Source organism: Gigantopelta aegis, chromosome 5 (genome assembly GCF_016097555.1).
Source record: "Gigantopelta aegis isolate Gae_Host chromosome 5, Gae_host_genome, whole genome shotgun sequence".
In the NCBI taxonomy this organism is placed as follows: Eukaryota; Metazoa; Mollusca; class Gastropoda; order Neomphalida; family Peltospiridae; genus Gigantopelta; species Gigantopelta aegis.
Window position 1 is genome coordinate 1,372,046 of NC_054703.1, and position 17,500 is coordinate 1,389,545.

General features: G+C 35.0%; 1 protein-coding gene across 3 annotated transcripts in view; it reads left to right on the forward strand.

Annotated features, from left to right (window-relative positions):
- Positions 1–17,500, forward strand: part of LOC121373502 — a 73,128-nt gene that overhangs the window by 50,956 nt on the left and 4,672 nt on the right. For all 3 annotated transcript variants that reach the window (XM_041500172.1, XM_041500171.1, XM_041500173.1), the window contains one exon: positions 9,137–9,251. In XM_041500172.1, the coding sequence (XP_041356106.1) occupies positions 9,137–9,251 (115 nt within the window). The remainder of the gene's footprint in view (positions 1–9,136; positions 9,252–17,500) is intronic.

Below are 17,500 nucleotides of genomic sequence, written 5' to 3' on the forward strand. Positions count from 1 at the left end.
ACCAATGTTAAGAACAATGTTTCCGGGTTGAGGACTTGACTCCTTATAATTTGAGGGCCATGGTCCGAAAAATGATTAAAATTGGCGCCTGCGGTAACATTCTACTTGCACCTCAGGATGCGTGTCCAAATTAATTCTGGAGAGATTTGATGAGCCAAAAAAAAAGAAGAGAGTTTTTTTCTTAATTTCTGGGAAGGCGCCATTGAGATTTGTCCGGAAACGTTGTGCCGAAATTGATAGAATTTTGTTTGTCGAAAATTTTTATCGTCCCGCCCAGAGTTGCGATTCGGGGCGGTGGGAGACTTTAATGCGTCAGCAAAAGAAGTTCCCAGACGAGGTACTGAACTACGATGAGTTAGATGGGATAGGTGGGGTGGGTGGTGAGTTAGGCAGTGGTGTTAGGTGAGGGGCAGTGGACCTTTTGGCAATGGGCGGTGTTGCCTTAGGTCAGGACCGTTGGAAGGGGTGTTAACACGTGGGGATCGTGCTCGTTTTTGTCTTTGTGGCAGAGAGGAGTAGTAGTTTGACAAGAACTACCCACACTATTCTCTGTGTTGGGGAGAAGGTCCGAAAAGATAACGGGAAAATTCCGACAGACTAGAATCGGTTAATTTGTTTTGTAGTTTTTTCTTTCCCCACTTGATAGGCATTAAATGAGCACGATCGAAGTCTAAGTGTGTTTGATGACATGGCCGAAATAATCTTAGACGTTCAGTAGTGTTTTAGAGAATTAGCATAATGCTTAATCAACACGTTCATTGTTGATTGGCCCAATTTGATTTGTCAAGTTCAAGTCGAACGTAATGTCTAAATTTGGACGTGCCGGTTTGATGAAGGAGTTAAGCTCCTCCACCTTCCTTGCTAGTAGTGATTTTGGGGAGGGTCGAATTGACTAGATTCTCCTCCAGTAACCCACAATGGGGTGGTGGATGCACTGCAACACACCGTACAGCAGTTTAACAAGTCCAGCAAAGTCCGAATCGGACTGATAAACCCTGCTTTTTGTTTTCGAATTGTTGGACGGCGGGTTACCAAAATCCCGTCCTCTACTACCCGTATTTGTGGCATTTTTTCTGGCCATTTTTGGTTTTAAGAACACACAAAAAGATTTACAGAAAGGTATCAACAAAAAAGAAATGAAAACGATCTCACCCAAAAATGAATTATCCTCACAAAAAATATCCTCACAAAAAAAGAATCACTGTCTGGCTGGCTAACTAGTTTCGCTAATTTGCGCTTCATCAGATTGCGAGACTAACCACGATACGCTCTGAGCTATCGAGGCATCCATATGTATGTATGTATTGATGTATGAATATCTATATATTGTATGTATGTCGAGGTTGACTATTACACACATAGATATTAACGCACTGGCGCAGGGGATAATTAAATCCTTTCTGGCCTCACAAATTGTCCCATGCCGTTGCTGGGACTCGAACCTGTGGCACCGATTCGCCCGCAAATTGCAAGGCTAACCACGATACGCTCTGAGCTATCGAAGCTTCCATAAAAAGGAAGCTCTTTTAACTCAACCATATGCATAGGGCCTACAATCTACGCGGTCGATCCCGCTTACGTGCATGAAAGAGTGGGCAGACCTGGCACTGGCTAGTATGTATTGATGTATGTATGTATGTATGTATGTATGTATGTATGTATTGATGTATTGATGTATGTATATATGTATGTATGTATGTATGTATTAATGTATGTATATATGTATGTATGTATGTATGTATGTATGTATGTATGTATGTATGTATGTATGTATGTAAGTATTGATGTCTGATTATCTATCATTGTATGTATGTCAGATTTGACTATTAAATAATAAATCTGAATACACTGGCGCAAGGGATAATTAAATCCTTCCTGTCCTCACATACTGTTGCTGGAACTCGAACCTGTAGCACCGAATTGCCCGCAACATATATATATATATATATATATATATATATATATATATATATATATATATATATATATCTATATATATATATATATATGCATATGAGTGTGTACGTTCGTACGTGTAAGAGTGTATGTGTATGTATATATGTTTGTATGCAGATAGACAGGCAGCAAGGAAGGTAGGTAAACAGGCAGGAAGAAAAGAAGGTAGGTACGTAGGTACGTAGGTACGTAGGTACGTACGTACGGAGTTATATTTCTCCCATCCCTAGCCATGCAAGACAGCCCATGCGGAATAAATCGGTCCTGCATGACTACGTAACTTCTATTGCTTGAGCTGATATTAAAGCGGCAGTATCCGGTGTCAAAACAATTGCACGAGTCTCCCCTGGGTTGTCATGCCACGATCAGAAGAGGTCTGGGGCCCATTTCACAAAACATCGTATATTTACGTCTGCGACTAGCAGTTATATCGGTCACACGTTTACACCTGTTTAGAATCTATTTCACGCAGAGACGTACATCATTATGGAAGATGGAGTATATTAAGGACAAAAGAAATTGAGAAATGTGTATTTCAAACTATATTAGTGTTCTGTTAGTGGTAATAAGAATCGTGGTTTAGTCGTAGATTTACGTTTACGTGTAAAACTAGGCTTACGATGCTTTGTGCAATTGGGCCCAGCCCCTTTCTAAGGGCCCCTATGGGCAACTTAGGGAGACACCACAGCATCATAGAGGTCTAGTTAACGAGCTACTCTCGATTCACTAATGTCAAAACCTATACTAGCGCTGCCATTTACTTTCTGACCGACCGTTCAAAATTGCGCCAAATTTCCTCAATCAAAATTGCGCACCTTTTCTCTTTGGCATATAATTGCTCCATTCAAAATTCCATAGCGCCAGTCTATGTTAAACTTTTTAATACTATATTTGATCACCGCGTTCTACCTGAGGAATGGCTTACAGGTATTATTATGCCAATTTTTAAAAATAAAGGGAGCAGACTATTACCCGAAAATTATCGACCAATTACACTACTCTGCTGTTGTTCTAAGCTATTCACAACTTTACTTAATAACCAGTTAAACTTATTTATTGAGGAAAACAATATCATTAGTGAGGCTCAGACTGCATTTCGTAAAGGCTATTCACCTACAGACCACATATTCACATTACATAACTTGATCGATTTCTTGAAAAAAAGAAAAAAGAAATTATACTGTGCATTTATTGATTTTCAGAAAGCTTTCGATATGGTACCAAGAACTCAACTTTGTCATAAGCTGTTACAAAATAACATAACCGGTAAATTTTTCAGAATTATCTACCAGATGTATCAAGGTTTAAAATCATTAACTTCCGTCAATAATCAGCAATCAGCTTTATTCCCTTGCAACAACGGTATCCGCCAAGGCGAAAATTTATCCCCTCTTCTGTTCTCCTTGTATCTCAACGATTTAGAAGATTATTTATCCAACCATGGATGCGAAGGAATCCGAATTAAAACAGATAATCAAGAAAACCCGGTAGACATTGCTATGCACATCCTTTGTTTGTTATATGCAGATGATACGGCCTTATTAGCAACAAGTGCAGCTGACCTACAATATACTTTAAATACGTTTTACCAGTATTGCAATGATTGGAAACTTAAAATTAATAGTAACAAAACAAAAATACTGATTTTTAACGGAACTGCTAAAGACTATAAACATATTTTTAAGATTGGAAACACTATTTTAGAAAATGATAATGAATACAAATATTTAGGAATTACTTTTAGTAAATTAAATAACTTCCGAACTACCAAGAGCAGACTTAGTCAGCAGGCTACCAAGGCTATGTACTTTGTACTAGCGAAATCAAAGGAATACTATCTATCAACTGAATGCAAACGTAAAATGTTCGACTCGATGGTCCTTCCAATCTTATTATATGGCTGCGAAATTTGGGTGCACGAGAAAAATGATATATTTAACTTTGTACAAATCTTCTTCTTTAGACATATTTTACCTGTTAAGAAATCAACACCATGTTTTATGTTATACGGAGAGCTGGGACGAATGCCAGTTGAATTACTCATACATAGAAGAATGATATGCTACTGGGCACGGCTTTTATCAGGAAAAGAATCAAAACTCTCTTTGTTATTATACAAAGCTATGTTAAACGATCATCTTACTAACGGAACCAACTATAATTGGATCACCGCTATCAAAAACATGTTGAATAACTTAGGAATGAGCAATGTATGGATATCTCAATCGTTCATATCAGTAAACTGTCTCTCGCAACAAATCAAACAAAGGCAACACGATCAATATTTACAAATATGGAGAAATAACTTATCACAATCATCGAGAGGGAAAGGTTACGAGCTATATAAAGAAAACTTATTTCTTGAAAATTATGTTAGTATACTTCCTGAAAAGCTATGGTCAGTTATCATAAAAATTAGAACGTCTGACCATTATTTACCCGTTGAAACTGGTCGTTGGAATAACACACATATAGATGAGAGACTTTGTACACTATGCGACGTCAATGATATTGGCGATGAGTTTCATTATATTTTTGTTTGTAAATTTTTTCATGATTTAAGGGTCCAGTATATACATTCATATTACTATAAACGACCAAGTACTTATAAATTTAAAGAATTAATGAACAGTAAGCGAATCGGAATATTAAAGAAATTGGCATATTTTATAAAAGTAATTATTAGTCACTTTAAACGTCCCTAACCAAACAAAACAAAAATATATAACTATTATTACGATAACATGTTTGCTTATAAGTACTTGGCCACACATGATGTATATCCAGATTATATTTGTATGAACACCAACTTGTGGTTTGTGTATAACGATGTTCTTAAATATGTACATGTATCAAATGCATTTAGAGTTTTTGTGATACATATTGTTCTTATAGAATTCTATTTATTGGTCTTTGTATATGTTCATTATCAACCATCTTGTCACGTGAATGTTATAAATTGTATGTGTATATATTCCTCCTATGCCGTTGTGCAACGGCCCGAGTGTAAATAAATTCTTGTCTTGCCTTGTCTTGTCTTCGATTTACGTAACATTTTTCAAGACTATATGTTATTTTTATTCATTACTTAGACCTAAAAAGGTGTTTTTTGGAAATGCGCGGTCAGTCTAGGATCGATCCCCATCGGCGGGTATATAAAATACCATGGTATGTGATATCCTGTCTGTGGGATGGTACATATAAACGATCCCTTGCTAAAAAAAATGTAACGGGTTTCCAAGGCGTGTGTGCAGGGATTTCAGCGGGGTTGGGGTTATAGACTGTGTTGAGCGAAGTTTATATGGGGCCATGCTCCCCCAAAAAATACATTTCAATTTTTGTTTAAGCTTGGGCAAGTAAGGGTTTCGACCTCCAATACCCTCCCCCTGCACATGCACCCTATTCCTCTCTAAGATTATATGTCAAAATTGCCAAATGTTAGACATCCAACAGCAGATGGAAGGAAGGATAGGATATGTTTTATTTAACGATGCACTCAACACATTTTATTTACGGTTGTATGGGGGTCGGATGATTATTAAATCAATATGCTTTATCGTTGATGTCGTTAAACAACCCCCCCTCCCCAACTTTATCCTTTCCAAATGAAATAATATTTATTTGAATTTGTCGATTTTAACACGTAAAATTAAGAAGTGAAAACGTTGATTGTCTACTTTAGTATATTTTATTTAAAAAATATATACACGATTAATGTGTTACTAGTATACAAACTAAACTTTGAAAGTTTTACTAACACTTTATAAAATATCAATTCTGAAATAGGAAGGTACGACTGTCGATAATACGTTGTCAAGATCAAACCGGTTTTAACTAAAGACTCTAGTACCGTATCCTCAACAGAACGTTCTTCGTACTTTTACTTTTTTGAGACGAGCCCTACAATTTGAAATCGACAAACGCACGTGTTAAATGGACATTTCTGAGTCTGCTGCAATTTATTATATATGATCGACTAACAGAGACTTTTTAACGACTGTAATTACATATCAAATGTATTTTTCTGCATAAAATATTAGTGGCTGTATATTAAACGTGTTTCTGATCTATCTAATATTTGTACTAGTTTAATTTTCGTTTTATTTCTTAAAATATGGGTTTTTTTCGTACGTACGAAATTATTTGAAGACAAAATCCAGTTTGGGCTTCTTACAAATATTAAGACGACCAGAAACACATTGAATATAAAGACACTGATATTCTAAACAAGAAAATATATTTATCATGTAAGTTTAATCGTAGAAATATTTTATTAGTCGGAAACATCTTACAATGCAGCAAACTCAGGAATGTCCCTTTAACTAAAATTGACAACAGGCTGTCGTTTGTGCTTTGCCGAGCTATGGCGGCACAGACGACGAATCAAGCGTATACGTTTGACGATCTCCGTTCATAGCGAACACACACGACTTTTATAAAAGTGCATTTGAGCTTGTATTTCACATTTGTACATGATGTTATAATATGGTAACCAGAGAATGTAACTTTAACATTGAGTGACATCACGTAAACGGCAAAATAACGCAAGAAATGCTTTTTATATTTCATAAAAACCAGGAAACCTGCTGTCATAATGAAATTGTACTATTTTTGGGTACGATCTTTTCAATAGTTCTGATTATTTTATTGTAAGATAAAAAAAAAAGTAGGGTTTTTCACGTTTTCCCAAAATGCTTGTTTTTCATCTACTGGATGGGAGAAAAATAATCCTCCATTATGTATCCATGTGAGACAGGGCTATTCCACCCTCGGATACATAATGTGATGTCAGGGACGAGGCTAATTGTGTACCCTCGAGTGGCACAGCCCTGTCCCACATGGACACATATGAAGGATTCTTTTAGTATATTTGTGTGTGTATGTATATCTGTTACTGTTTAATCGCTATCTTTATTTATTTATTTATTTATTTATTTATTTATTTCAGATTCTAATGAGAACGGCTTGATAGAGAAAGACGATTTGGATGGAATTGTTAAGGTAATTAATCAGTGCTCCGCGACTGGTATAACAAACGTTGTGGTATGTGCTCTCCTGTCTGTGGCAAGGAAGTACCCAAATCTATATAGTTTTTCGCCGATTAGAACGTCAACAAAACCGTCTTGTCGGTTTGTGTGAAGGGAAAAGACGCAATGGTCGCCTGTAATCTGTAGTTTTGTTTCGATTACAACTTGCATAACGTCGACAAATGCGTCTTGTTGGTTGGTGGTTATTGGAGAAAAAGACACGATCGTCGCGTCTAGTCAACAGTTTGTTTCCATTACAACTTGCGTAACATCGACAAAAGCTAAAGTTAAATTTTTGCTACGTTTAATGACACCACTAGAACACATTGATTTATTAATCATCGGCTGTTGGATGTCAAACATTTGGTAATTCGGACAATTCTCGGATTCTTTTGTTGTGGTTTGTTTGTTTGGGTTTTTTGTTGTTGTCTTTTTGTGTTGTTTTTTTTTTGTGTTTTTTTTTGTTTTCTGGTTTTGTTTTCTGTTTTTTTTTCTGTTTTTTTTTGCGTGTTTGAATTGTTTGCCTTTTATGACTTTTTTGTAAAGTTATTTCATGCGTATATATATTTTCTTATCCAATTTTCATAAATTTATTCTCAATTGATTTAACATACAAGCTTGTTATAAAGTCATGTTACATATGTATTGAAAGATGGATCACCGATCGACTAACGACGACCCACACCAAACACCACACAGAAGCCGACGAGACACTTTTGTCGATGGGGGTGGGGAGGGGATTTAGTTCAGTCGGTTCAATGCTCGCTGGAGGTACTTACGTCGCAGGATCGAACCACCTCGGTGGATCCATTCAACTGATTGGGTTTATTCTCATTCTAACCAGTGCACCACAAATGGCCAAAGGCCGTAGTATGTGTCTTCCTATCTGTGGGAAAGTACATATAAAAGATCCCTTACTGCATTAGGAAAAGTGTAGCGGGTTTTCTCTGGTGACTACGTCCTAGATTTACCAAATGTTTGACATCCAGTAGCCGATGATTAATGAGTCAATGTGCTCTAGTGGTGTCGTCAAACAAAACAAATTTAAAATGTTTTACTTTCAGGATATTGTTTTATTCACCAACATGTTTGTTTTAGGTGTGAGTTTGTTTTACTTTCAGGATATTGTTATATTCACCAACATGTTTGTTTTAGGTGTGAGGTTGTTTTACTTTCAGGATATTGTTTTATTCACCAACATGTTTGTTTTAGATGTGAGGTTGTTTTACTTTCAGGATATTGTTTTATTCACCAACATGTTTGTTTTAGGTGTGAGGTTGTTTTACTTTCAGGATATTGTTTTATTCACCAACATGTTTGTTTTAGGTGTGAGTTTTTTACATTTTATTTTAGAATATTGTTCTATTCACAAATATTTTTGTTTTAAGTGTGAGGTTGCTTTACTTTCAGAATATTGTTATATTCACAAAATGTGTTTCGGGCTAAAATTAAATATTAATTTATTTTTTAGATTTAGATAGCCCGCTCTAAAATTAGTGCAAAAATTATTTATATGATTATTATTATATTATTTCTGGACTGCACAAGTAAAGATTTAAAATCCCCCACTTATATTTAGAGTAAAAATTCAAATTTGCTCGTAAAGTTTTTCTGTTCCGTGTCAGACTTCTGGCTATCCAGAAACCGGTCCCAGGACAGACATGCTCGAAGCCCTAGTGGTATGTGAGCATGTTTAAACATTACCTGACCTGAACAAAGTATGTCTATTTTAGGTGAGGGTTTCTTGTTGTTGTTTTTTTTAATTTTCAGGATATTGTTGTATTCACCAACATGTTTGTTTTAGGTGTGAGTTGTTTTTACTTTCACGATATTCCTTCATTCACCGATATGTTTGTCTTAGGTATTTTAACTTTCAGAATATTGTTACATTCACCAACATGTTTGTTTTAGGTGTGAGTTTTTTTTACTTTCAGGATATTGTTATATTCAACAACATGAACTCTTTTGAAATTGAACACTGCAGGGGCTGGGCACAGCCCAGTGGTAAAGCGCTCGGTTGAATCGTGGTCGGTTTAGGATCGATCACTGTCGGATATTGTTCTATTCACCCACATGTTTGTTTTAGGTTTGTGGGGTTTTTTTTATTTTCAAGATGTTTATTTTAGGTGTGAGGTTGTTTTTTTTACTTTCAGGATATCCTCAAGTTCACTGGCTGGGACAAAGACTCTCAGCGTGCGCACCAGACCAGGGAGGTGTACGAAACGTTCTTTGAAGTCCTATTTGAAAAAGCTGACGAAGACGCAAACGGTACTAACTGGCTTTATAGGCTTTAATAGTATTTAGTAATATTGTGACAAAATCCCCACGTCGTCGTTGCGCGACTGTGGTGATATACCTGGTGTTGTGTGATTCGTGTCGAGCGGTGGCCACTGTAACTTATCAACCCTTTCCCCAATATTTGTACTCTCTTTATTCTCATTACAAGAAGTTTGCTCACTGAGCGCTGACCTAATTAAATTCAATGGTTAAGTAACGTTTTAACATTGGCATTTTCACTGTCAACACCATTTTTATTTGAATAAAAAGGCGATCGCGAGCCAGTTCGCTCAGAATATGGAACTTTAACCATTTGTTTATTAACGAAAATAGTTTTGTTATATTTTTCTGATAGATTTTTTCCACCGTCATTGTTCACGTTTTTAAATCGTTTAAATTTCATTCCTAATGGAAAAGCTTGAGGATTCCCTGCTAAAATCGGAGACTCGAAGGGATTCCCCGTGTCAAGCATTTTGACAGGAGGCGGTTTCATCCCAGTTCGCTAGCCAATTAATGCCTGAGATACTTGCCGAGCTATCAGTGTAAATATTTTTTTGATTGGTGCAGATTATAATCCGTCATTTTTTAATTGAAAAAAGTGAACTTTACGAACTATCTTACCCTCAGCGCATGCGCACTCCATATGTCTGCTGTTGCGAACTTGGTGAAAACGTCAAAGTTTTTTCCTTTATTATTTTAGTTTGGATCGACGTAGGCGAAAAAGAAAAACAGTTTTGGAAATAACAAAAAACATTTTTTTCCCTGTGAATTTAAATAAAATTATTTAAAAAAAAAAAAAAAAAAAAAATAGCGAATTTTGTTAGACTATTTTCGATTTTTGACCAATTTTCCACTGTCATTTTCATGACCATAGCAACCACAAACTTCTATTAAAATTACTATGTTGTAGACATATCTTACAATTTAAGGTGGTTGTGTAGATTTTGGCGAAAAAGCGATATTTGACATTTTGTGTGAACTTCGTGAAACTCGGCCCTCCTAAATTGACAAATTGTAATATTTTGTATACTATAAATTTCGTTAAAAAACTAAAAGTGTTTTTTCTTGATTATTTTAGTTTGGGTCGACATATAGGCAAAAAATGAAAAAAGAAAATTGGAAATTTTAAAAAAGAACTATTGTTTCTTTTAATCTAAATTAAATTATTTCTAAAATTAAAAAAAATAAGAGCGAAATTTTTTAGAAGTAAAAGAGTCAGGTGAATTATAATTATTTCAGTTTGCTTTTAATCTAAATTAAATTATTTCTAAAATTAAAAAAAATAAGAGCGAATTTTTTTAGAAGTAAAAGAGTCAGGTGAATTATAATTATTTCAGTTTGCATGTCAGTCTAAAAGAAAGAAAGAACAAACTAATTGTAAACTGAAATAAACAAAATAAAACATTATGTAGAGATTAAAGGGACATTCCTTAGTTTGTTGAAAGTTGTAAGACGTTATCGACTAACAGAGACTTTTTAACAATTGTAATTATATATCAAATATATTTTTTTCTGCATAAAATATTAGTGTCTGTATATTAAACATGTTCATGATCGTTCTAATATTTGTACTAGGTTAAATTTCATTTTATTTCCTAAAAAATATTTTTTCTTACGTACGAAATTATTTGAAGACAAAATCCAGTTTGATCGTCTTACAAATATTAAGACGACTGTGACGGTACATGCTCTTAAATTCGTTTCGCCTGTGGCGATATTAATTGTTTTAGAGGGCCGTGTGCAGTCCCAATATGCACTTAAGACCAGATGGGCTTTGTTACGTAATACCTCCGCAAGACCGTACCCTCCAATACACACCCAGACTAGGTGCGGAGGCCATGTGGCCAGTAGTTACGTAATAACTCCGGTAGAACGGTTTATGACCGGGGGATTTCTGGCGAACTGGCGACAGTATGTCTGGTCATCTAAGAAAACATATCGATTCTCGGAGTGGTGGAAATTCACATGATAAGATTCAGTACCGCGATGTGCCCCCAGGCGATATTCGGTTTTGTAATAAATAGATAGGATTTAGAGATATCGGGGAGAAACATATTGGAAGGCTACCATGGAACGTTAGTCCGTTTGGACTGGTAAATATATATTTCTGCTCTGTTGTATAACCTTGATGTGATTGATGTGACTTTAAATATTTTAATACTGTATTATACCAATATTATTTAGACAGTGTTTCCGGTAACTGACGATTTAAATTGTAGGCTTCACTGTTCTAAAAAAAATAAAGCTTAGCCGGTCATCCTAGAGGACCTAGGTAAACTGTATGTTATTGTCTTTATTGTGATAGGTACCAGTATTAATTCTGTATTACAAGGTTACTGAATGAGTAGTTAAAGGTTAATTAAAAGTTAACCAGTTAGGAATAAAGTTGTAATTCCTTTATTAATTACGTTCCCCTGGAAGCGTTTCTCAATTATCACACGTGTGTGGGTTGTATCACGGTGAAGTGATTAGAATATTGTGTAAACTAGACACCTAGTGATTAACTAATTAAGTGATTAGTTCTGGGTTGTTACTATTATTGTTGTTGTTAATTACTTAACTGCGGCAAATATATTTGTCAGCTTAAGGTTAATACAGATTCCAAAGTGTATTGTGTTTTGTTGTGTTTTCTAGTGAACTAAACGTGCTATATTATATATACTTTATATAAGATCTTATCTCTGATCATACCTAGAGCCGAGCCACGCGGGTATACACTGCCCGATACAGAGAGATCTAATAGATATACAGTTAGGAGAGATATTTGGATAATCGTATTTTATTCAGTTACGGGTATTATAGGATCCCCGTGACAACGACCAGAAACACATTGAATATACAGACACTGATATTCTAAACAAGAAAATATATTTATTATGTAAGTTTAATCGTAGAAATATTTTATTAGTCGGAAACATCTTACAGTGCAGCAAACTCGGGAATGTCCCTTTAAAATGCCCCTGTTACACAAACACTCAACTCCGAGTGTCAGCGTGCAGCAGTATTGTCCTGTACAGCACAGGTAAATATTATATGATTACTACACCCCTTCTCTGCAATGGTCTAGTCCGGCTAGGTCAGAGATAGTCAGGTTACTAGTCTATATTTAGACGGATGCGCGTCATAAATTATTTTTAATCTGAAAATAGCCCGCCATGTCAGCAAACCTGTTCTAATGGTATTATTTATTTATTTCCTGTACTGTATCTCTTTAATCTGTATTCTGTATCTCTTTCCTGTACATTACTTCTGTACTCTAATATCTATATTTCTTTCCTGTACTGTATCTCTCTAATCTGTTGACTTACAGTGGCCTTAATTCACAACACAGGTTGTCAACAGAAAATAATTTAATAAATTTGAGAAATGTATTCTCATATTGGTAGATGGGAGGCACACAAAGTGCAAGATAAACAAAGTGTAATTATTACAGTAACTGCTCTGTAATATAGTGAAATTAAATGAAAGAAGAACAAAGTCAGGTAGAGTTAAACTCAAGAAATGTATTGTTGTAAACAATTAATAATATTAACAACAATGGTATAATAGTCACAATATATTAAACACACAAAATACATCAATTTAGTATTTAGAATTAAATTATGATTTCATTAATAACTTTCTAATTGCTTATATAGTTTATTTATTTATACTTATTTACATAATTCTAAGTTTTATCCTACCCCGTCACTCAGTTCGTCAACCAGTTCGTCAACCGTCACTAATTTTTATTTAATTTAAATTTATTTAATTTAATTTATTTATTATTATTATAATATTATTATTATTTAAATTTAATGTAATGTAATGTTATTTTATTTATTATTATTTTATTTTTTATTTTATTGTTATTATTAAGACAAAATTGAATTATTATTATTATTATTATTATTTTTCTTCTTTTTTTTTGGGGGGGGGGGGAGGAGGTCCCCGTAGTAATTGCAAACACTAACAGAAAGAAATATCCTATTTAACGACACACACATATTTGTATACGGTTATATGTCATTTATTACAGCTGAGATAGACAGGTATTAGTGGTTACAATACATTGTTTGTACAGCTGAGATAGACAGGTATTAGTGGTTACAATACATTGTTACAGCTGAGATAGACAGGTATTAGTGGTTACAATACATTGTTACAGCTGAGATAGACAGGTATTAGTGGTTACAATACATTGTTACAGCTGAGATAGACAGGTATTAGTGGTTACAATACATTGTTACAGCTGAGATAGACAGGTATTAGTGGTTACAATACATTGTTTGTACAGCTGAGATAGACAGGTATTAGTGGTTACAATACATTGTTACAGCTGAGATAGACAGGTATTAGTGGTTACAATACATTGTTACAGCTGAGATAGACAGGTATTAGTGGTTACAATACATTGTTTGTACAGCTGAGATAGACCGGTATTAGTGGTTACAATACATTGTTTGTACAGCTGAGATAGACAGGTATTAGTGGTTACAATACATTGTTTGTACAGCTGAGATAGACAGGTATTAGTGGTTACAATACATTGTACAGCTGAGATAGACAGGTATTAGTGGTTACAATACATTGTACAGCTGAGATAGACAGGTATTAGTGGTTACAATACATTGTACAGCTGAGATAGACAGGTATTAGTGGTTACAATACATTGTTTGTACAGCTGAGATAGACAGGTATTAGTGGTTACAATACATTGTTACAGCTGAGATAGACAGGTATTAGTGGTTACAATACATTGTTACAGCTGAGATAGACAGGTATTAATGGTTACAATACATTATTACAGCTGAGATAGACAGGTATTAGTGGTTACAATACATTGCTACAGCTGAGATAGACAGGTATTAGTGGTTACAATACATTGTTTGTACAGCTGAGATAGACAGGTATTAGTGGTTACAATACATTGTTACAGCTGAGATAGACAGGCATTAGTGGTTACAATACATTGTTACAGCTGAGATAGACAGGTATTAGTGGTTACAATACATTGTTTGTACAGCTGAGATAGACAGGTATTAGTGGTTACAATACATTGTTTGTACAGCTGAGATAGACAGGTATTAGTGGTTACAATACATTGCTACAGCTGAGATAGACAGGCATTAGTGGTTACAATACATTGTTTGTACAGCTGAGATAGACAGGTATTAGTGGTTACAATACATTGTTACAGCTGAGGTAGACAGGCATTAGTGGTTACAATACATTGTTACAGCTGAGATAGACAGGTATTAGTGGTTACAATACATTGCTACAGCTGAGATAGACAGGTATTAGTGGTTACAATACATTGTTTGTACAGCTGAGATAGACAGGTATTAGTGGTTACAATACATTGTTACAGCTGAGATAGACAGGTATTAGCGGTTACAATACATTGTTTGTACAGCTGAGATAGACAGGTATTAGTGGTTACAATACATTATTTGTACAGCTGAGATAGACAGGTATTAGTGGTTACAATACATTGTTTGTACAGCTGAGATAGACAGGTATTAGTGGTTACAATACATTGTACAGCTGAGATAGACAGGTATTAGTGGTTACAATACATTGTTTGTACAGCTGAGATAGACAGGTATTAGTGGTTACAATACATTGTTACAGCTGAGATAGACAGGTATTAGTGGTTACAATACATTGTTTGTACAGCTGAGATAGACAGGTATTAGTGGTTACAATACATTGTTACAGCTGAGATAGACAGGTATTAATGGTTACAATACATTATTACAGCTGAGATAGACAGGTATTAGTGGTTACAATACATTGTTACAGCTGAGATAGACAGGTATTAGTGGTTACAATACATTGTTTGTACAGCTGAGATAGACAGGTATTAGTGGTTACAATACATTGTTTGTACAGCTGAGATAGACAGGTATTAGTGGTTACAATACATTGTACAGCTGAGATAGACAGGTATTAGTGGTTACAATACATTGTTTGTACAGCTGAGATAGACAGGTATTAGTGGTTACAATACATTGTTACAGCTGAGATAGACAGGTATTAGTGGTTACAATACATTGTTTGTACAGCTGAGATAGACAGGTATTAGTGGTTACAATACATTGTTACAGCTGAGATAGACAGGTATTAATGGTTACAATACATTATTACAGCTGAGATAGACAGGTATTAGTGGTTACAATACATTGTTACAGCTGAGATAGACAGGTATTAGTGGTTACAATACATTTATTACAGCTGAGATAGACAGGTAATAGTGGTTACAATACATTGTTACAGCTGAGATAGACAGGTATTAGTGGTTACAATACATTGTTTGTACAGCTGAGATAGACAGGTATTAGTGGTTACAATACATTGCTACAGCTGAGATAGACAGGCATTAGTGGTTACAATACATTGTTACAGCTGAGATAGACAGGTATTAGTGGTTACAATACATTGCTACAGCTGAGATAGACAGGTATTAGTGGTTACAATACATTGTTTGTACAGCTGAGATAGACAGGTATTAGTGGTTACAATACATTGTTTGTACAGCTGAGATAGACAGGTATTAGTGGTTACAATACATTGTTACAGCTGAGATAGACAGGTATTAGTGGTTACAATACATTGTTTGTACAGCTGAGATAGACAGGTATTAGTGGTTACAATACATTGTTACAGCTGAGATAGACAGGTATTAGTGGTTACAATACATTATTACAGCTGAGATAGACAGGTATTAGTGGTTACAATACATTGTTACAGCTGAGATAGACAGGTATTAGTGGTTACAATACATTTATTACAGCTGAGATAGACAGGTATTAGTGGTTACAATACATTGTTACAGCTGAGATAGACAGGTATTAGTGGTTACAATACATTGTACAGCTGAGATAGACAGGTATTAGTGGTTACAATACATTGTTACAGCTGAGATAGACAGGTATTAGTGGTTACAATACATTGTTTGTACAGCTGAGATAGACAGGTATTAGTGGTTACAATACATTTATTACAGCTGAGATAGACAGGTATTAGTGGTTACAATACATTGTTACAGCTGAGATAGACAGGTATTAGTGGTTACAATACATTGTTGCAGCTGAGATAGACAGGTATTAGTGGTTACAATACATTGTTTGTACAGCTGAGATAGACACGTATTAATGGTTACAATACATTGTTACAGCTGAGATAGACAGGTATTAGTGGTTACAATACATTGTTACAGCTGAGATAGACAAGTATTAGTGGTTACAATACATTGTTACAGCTGAGATAGACAGGTATTAGTGGTTACAATACATTGCTACAGCTGAGATAGACAGGTATTAGTGGTTACAATACATTGCTATTTATGCTTATTACACCTGAGTAGATAAACCTGAATGGTTACAATAGATATTTTAATTATGTTTATTAAACTGAGATAGACAAGTGAATGGTTACAATAGATATTTTAATTATGTTCATTAAACTGAGATAGACAAGTGAATGGTTACAATAGATATTTTAATTATGTTCATTAAACTGAGATAGACAAGTGAATGGTTACAATACATTGTTTGTTACAGCTGAGATAGACAAGTCGGAATGGTTACAATACATTGTTTGTTACAGCTGAGATAGACAAGTCGGAATGGTTACAATACATTGTTTGTTACAGCTGAGATAGACACGTCTAAATGGTTACAGTACATTGTTTGTTACAGCTGAGATAGACACGTGTGAATGGTTACAGTACATTGTTTGTTACAGCTGAGATAGACACGTCTAAATGGTTACAGTACATTGTTTGTTACAGCTGAGATAGACAAGTCGGAATGGTTACAGTACATTGTTTGTTACAGCTGAGATAGACAAGTCGGAATGGCTACAGTACATTGTTTGTTACAGCTGAGATAGACACGTCGGAATGGCTACAGTACATTGTTTGTTACAGCTGAGATAGACACGTCTAAATGGTTACAGTACATTGTTTGTTACAGCTGAGATAGACAAGTCGGAATGGTTACAGTACATTGTTTGTTACAGCTGAGATAGACAAGTCGGAATGGCTACAGTACATTGTTTGTTACAGCTGAGATAGACACGTCGGAATGGCTACAGTACATTGTTTGTTACTGCTGAGATAGACAAGTCGGAATGGCTACAGTACATTGTTTGTTACAGCTGAGATAGACAAATCGAAATGGTTACAGTACAAGTCGGAATGGTTACAATACATTGTTTGTTACAGCTGAGACAGACAAGTCGGAATGGTTACAATA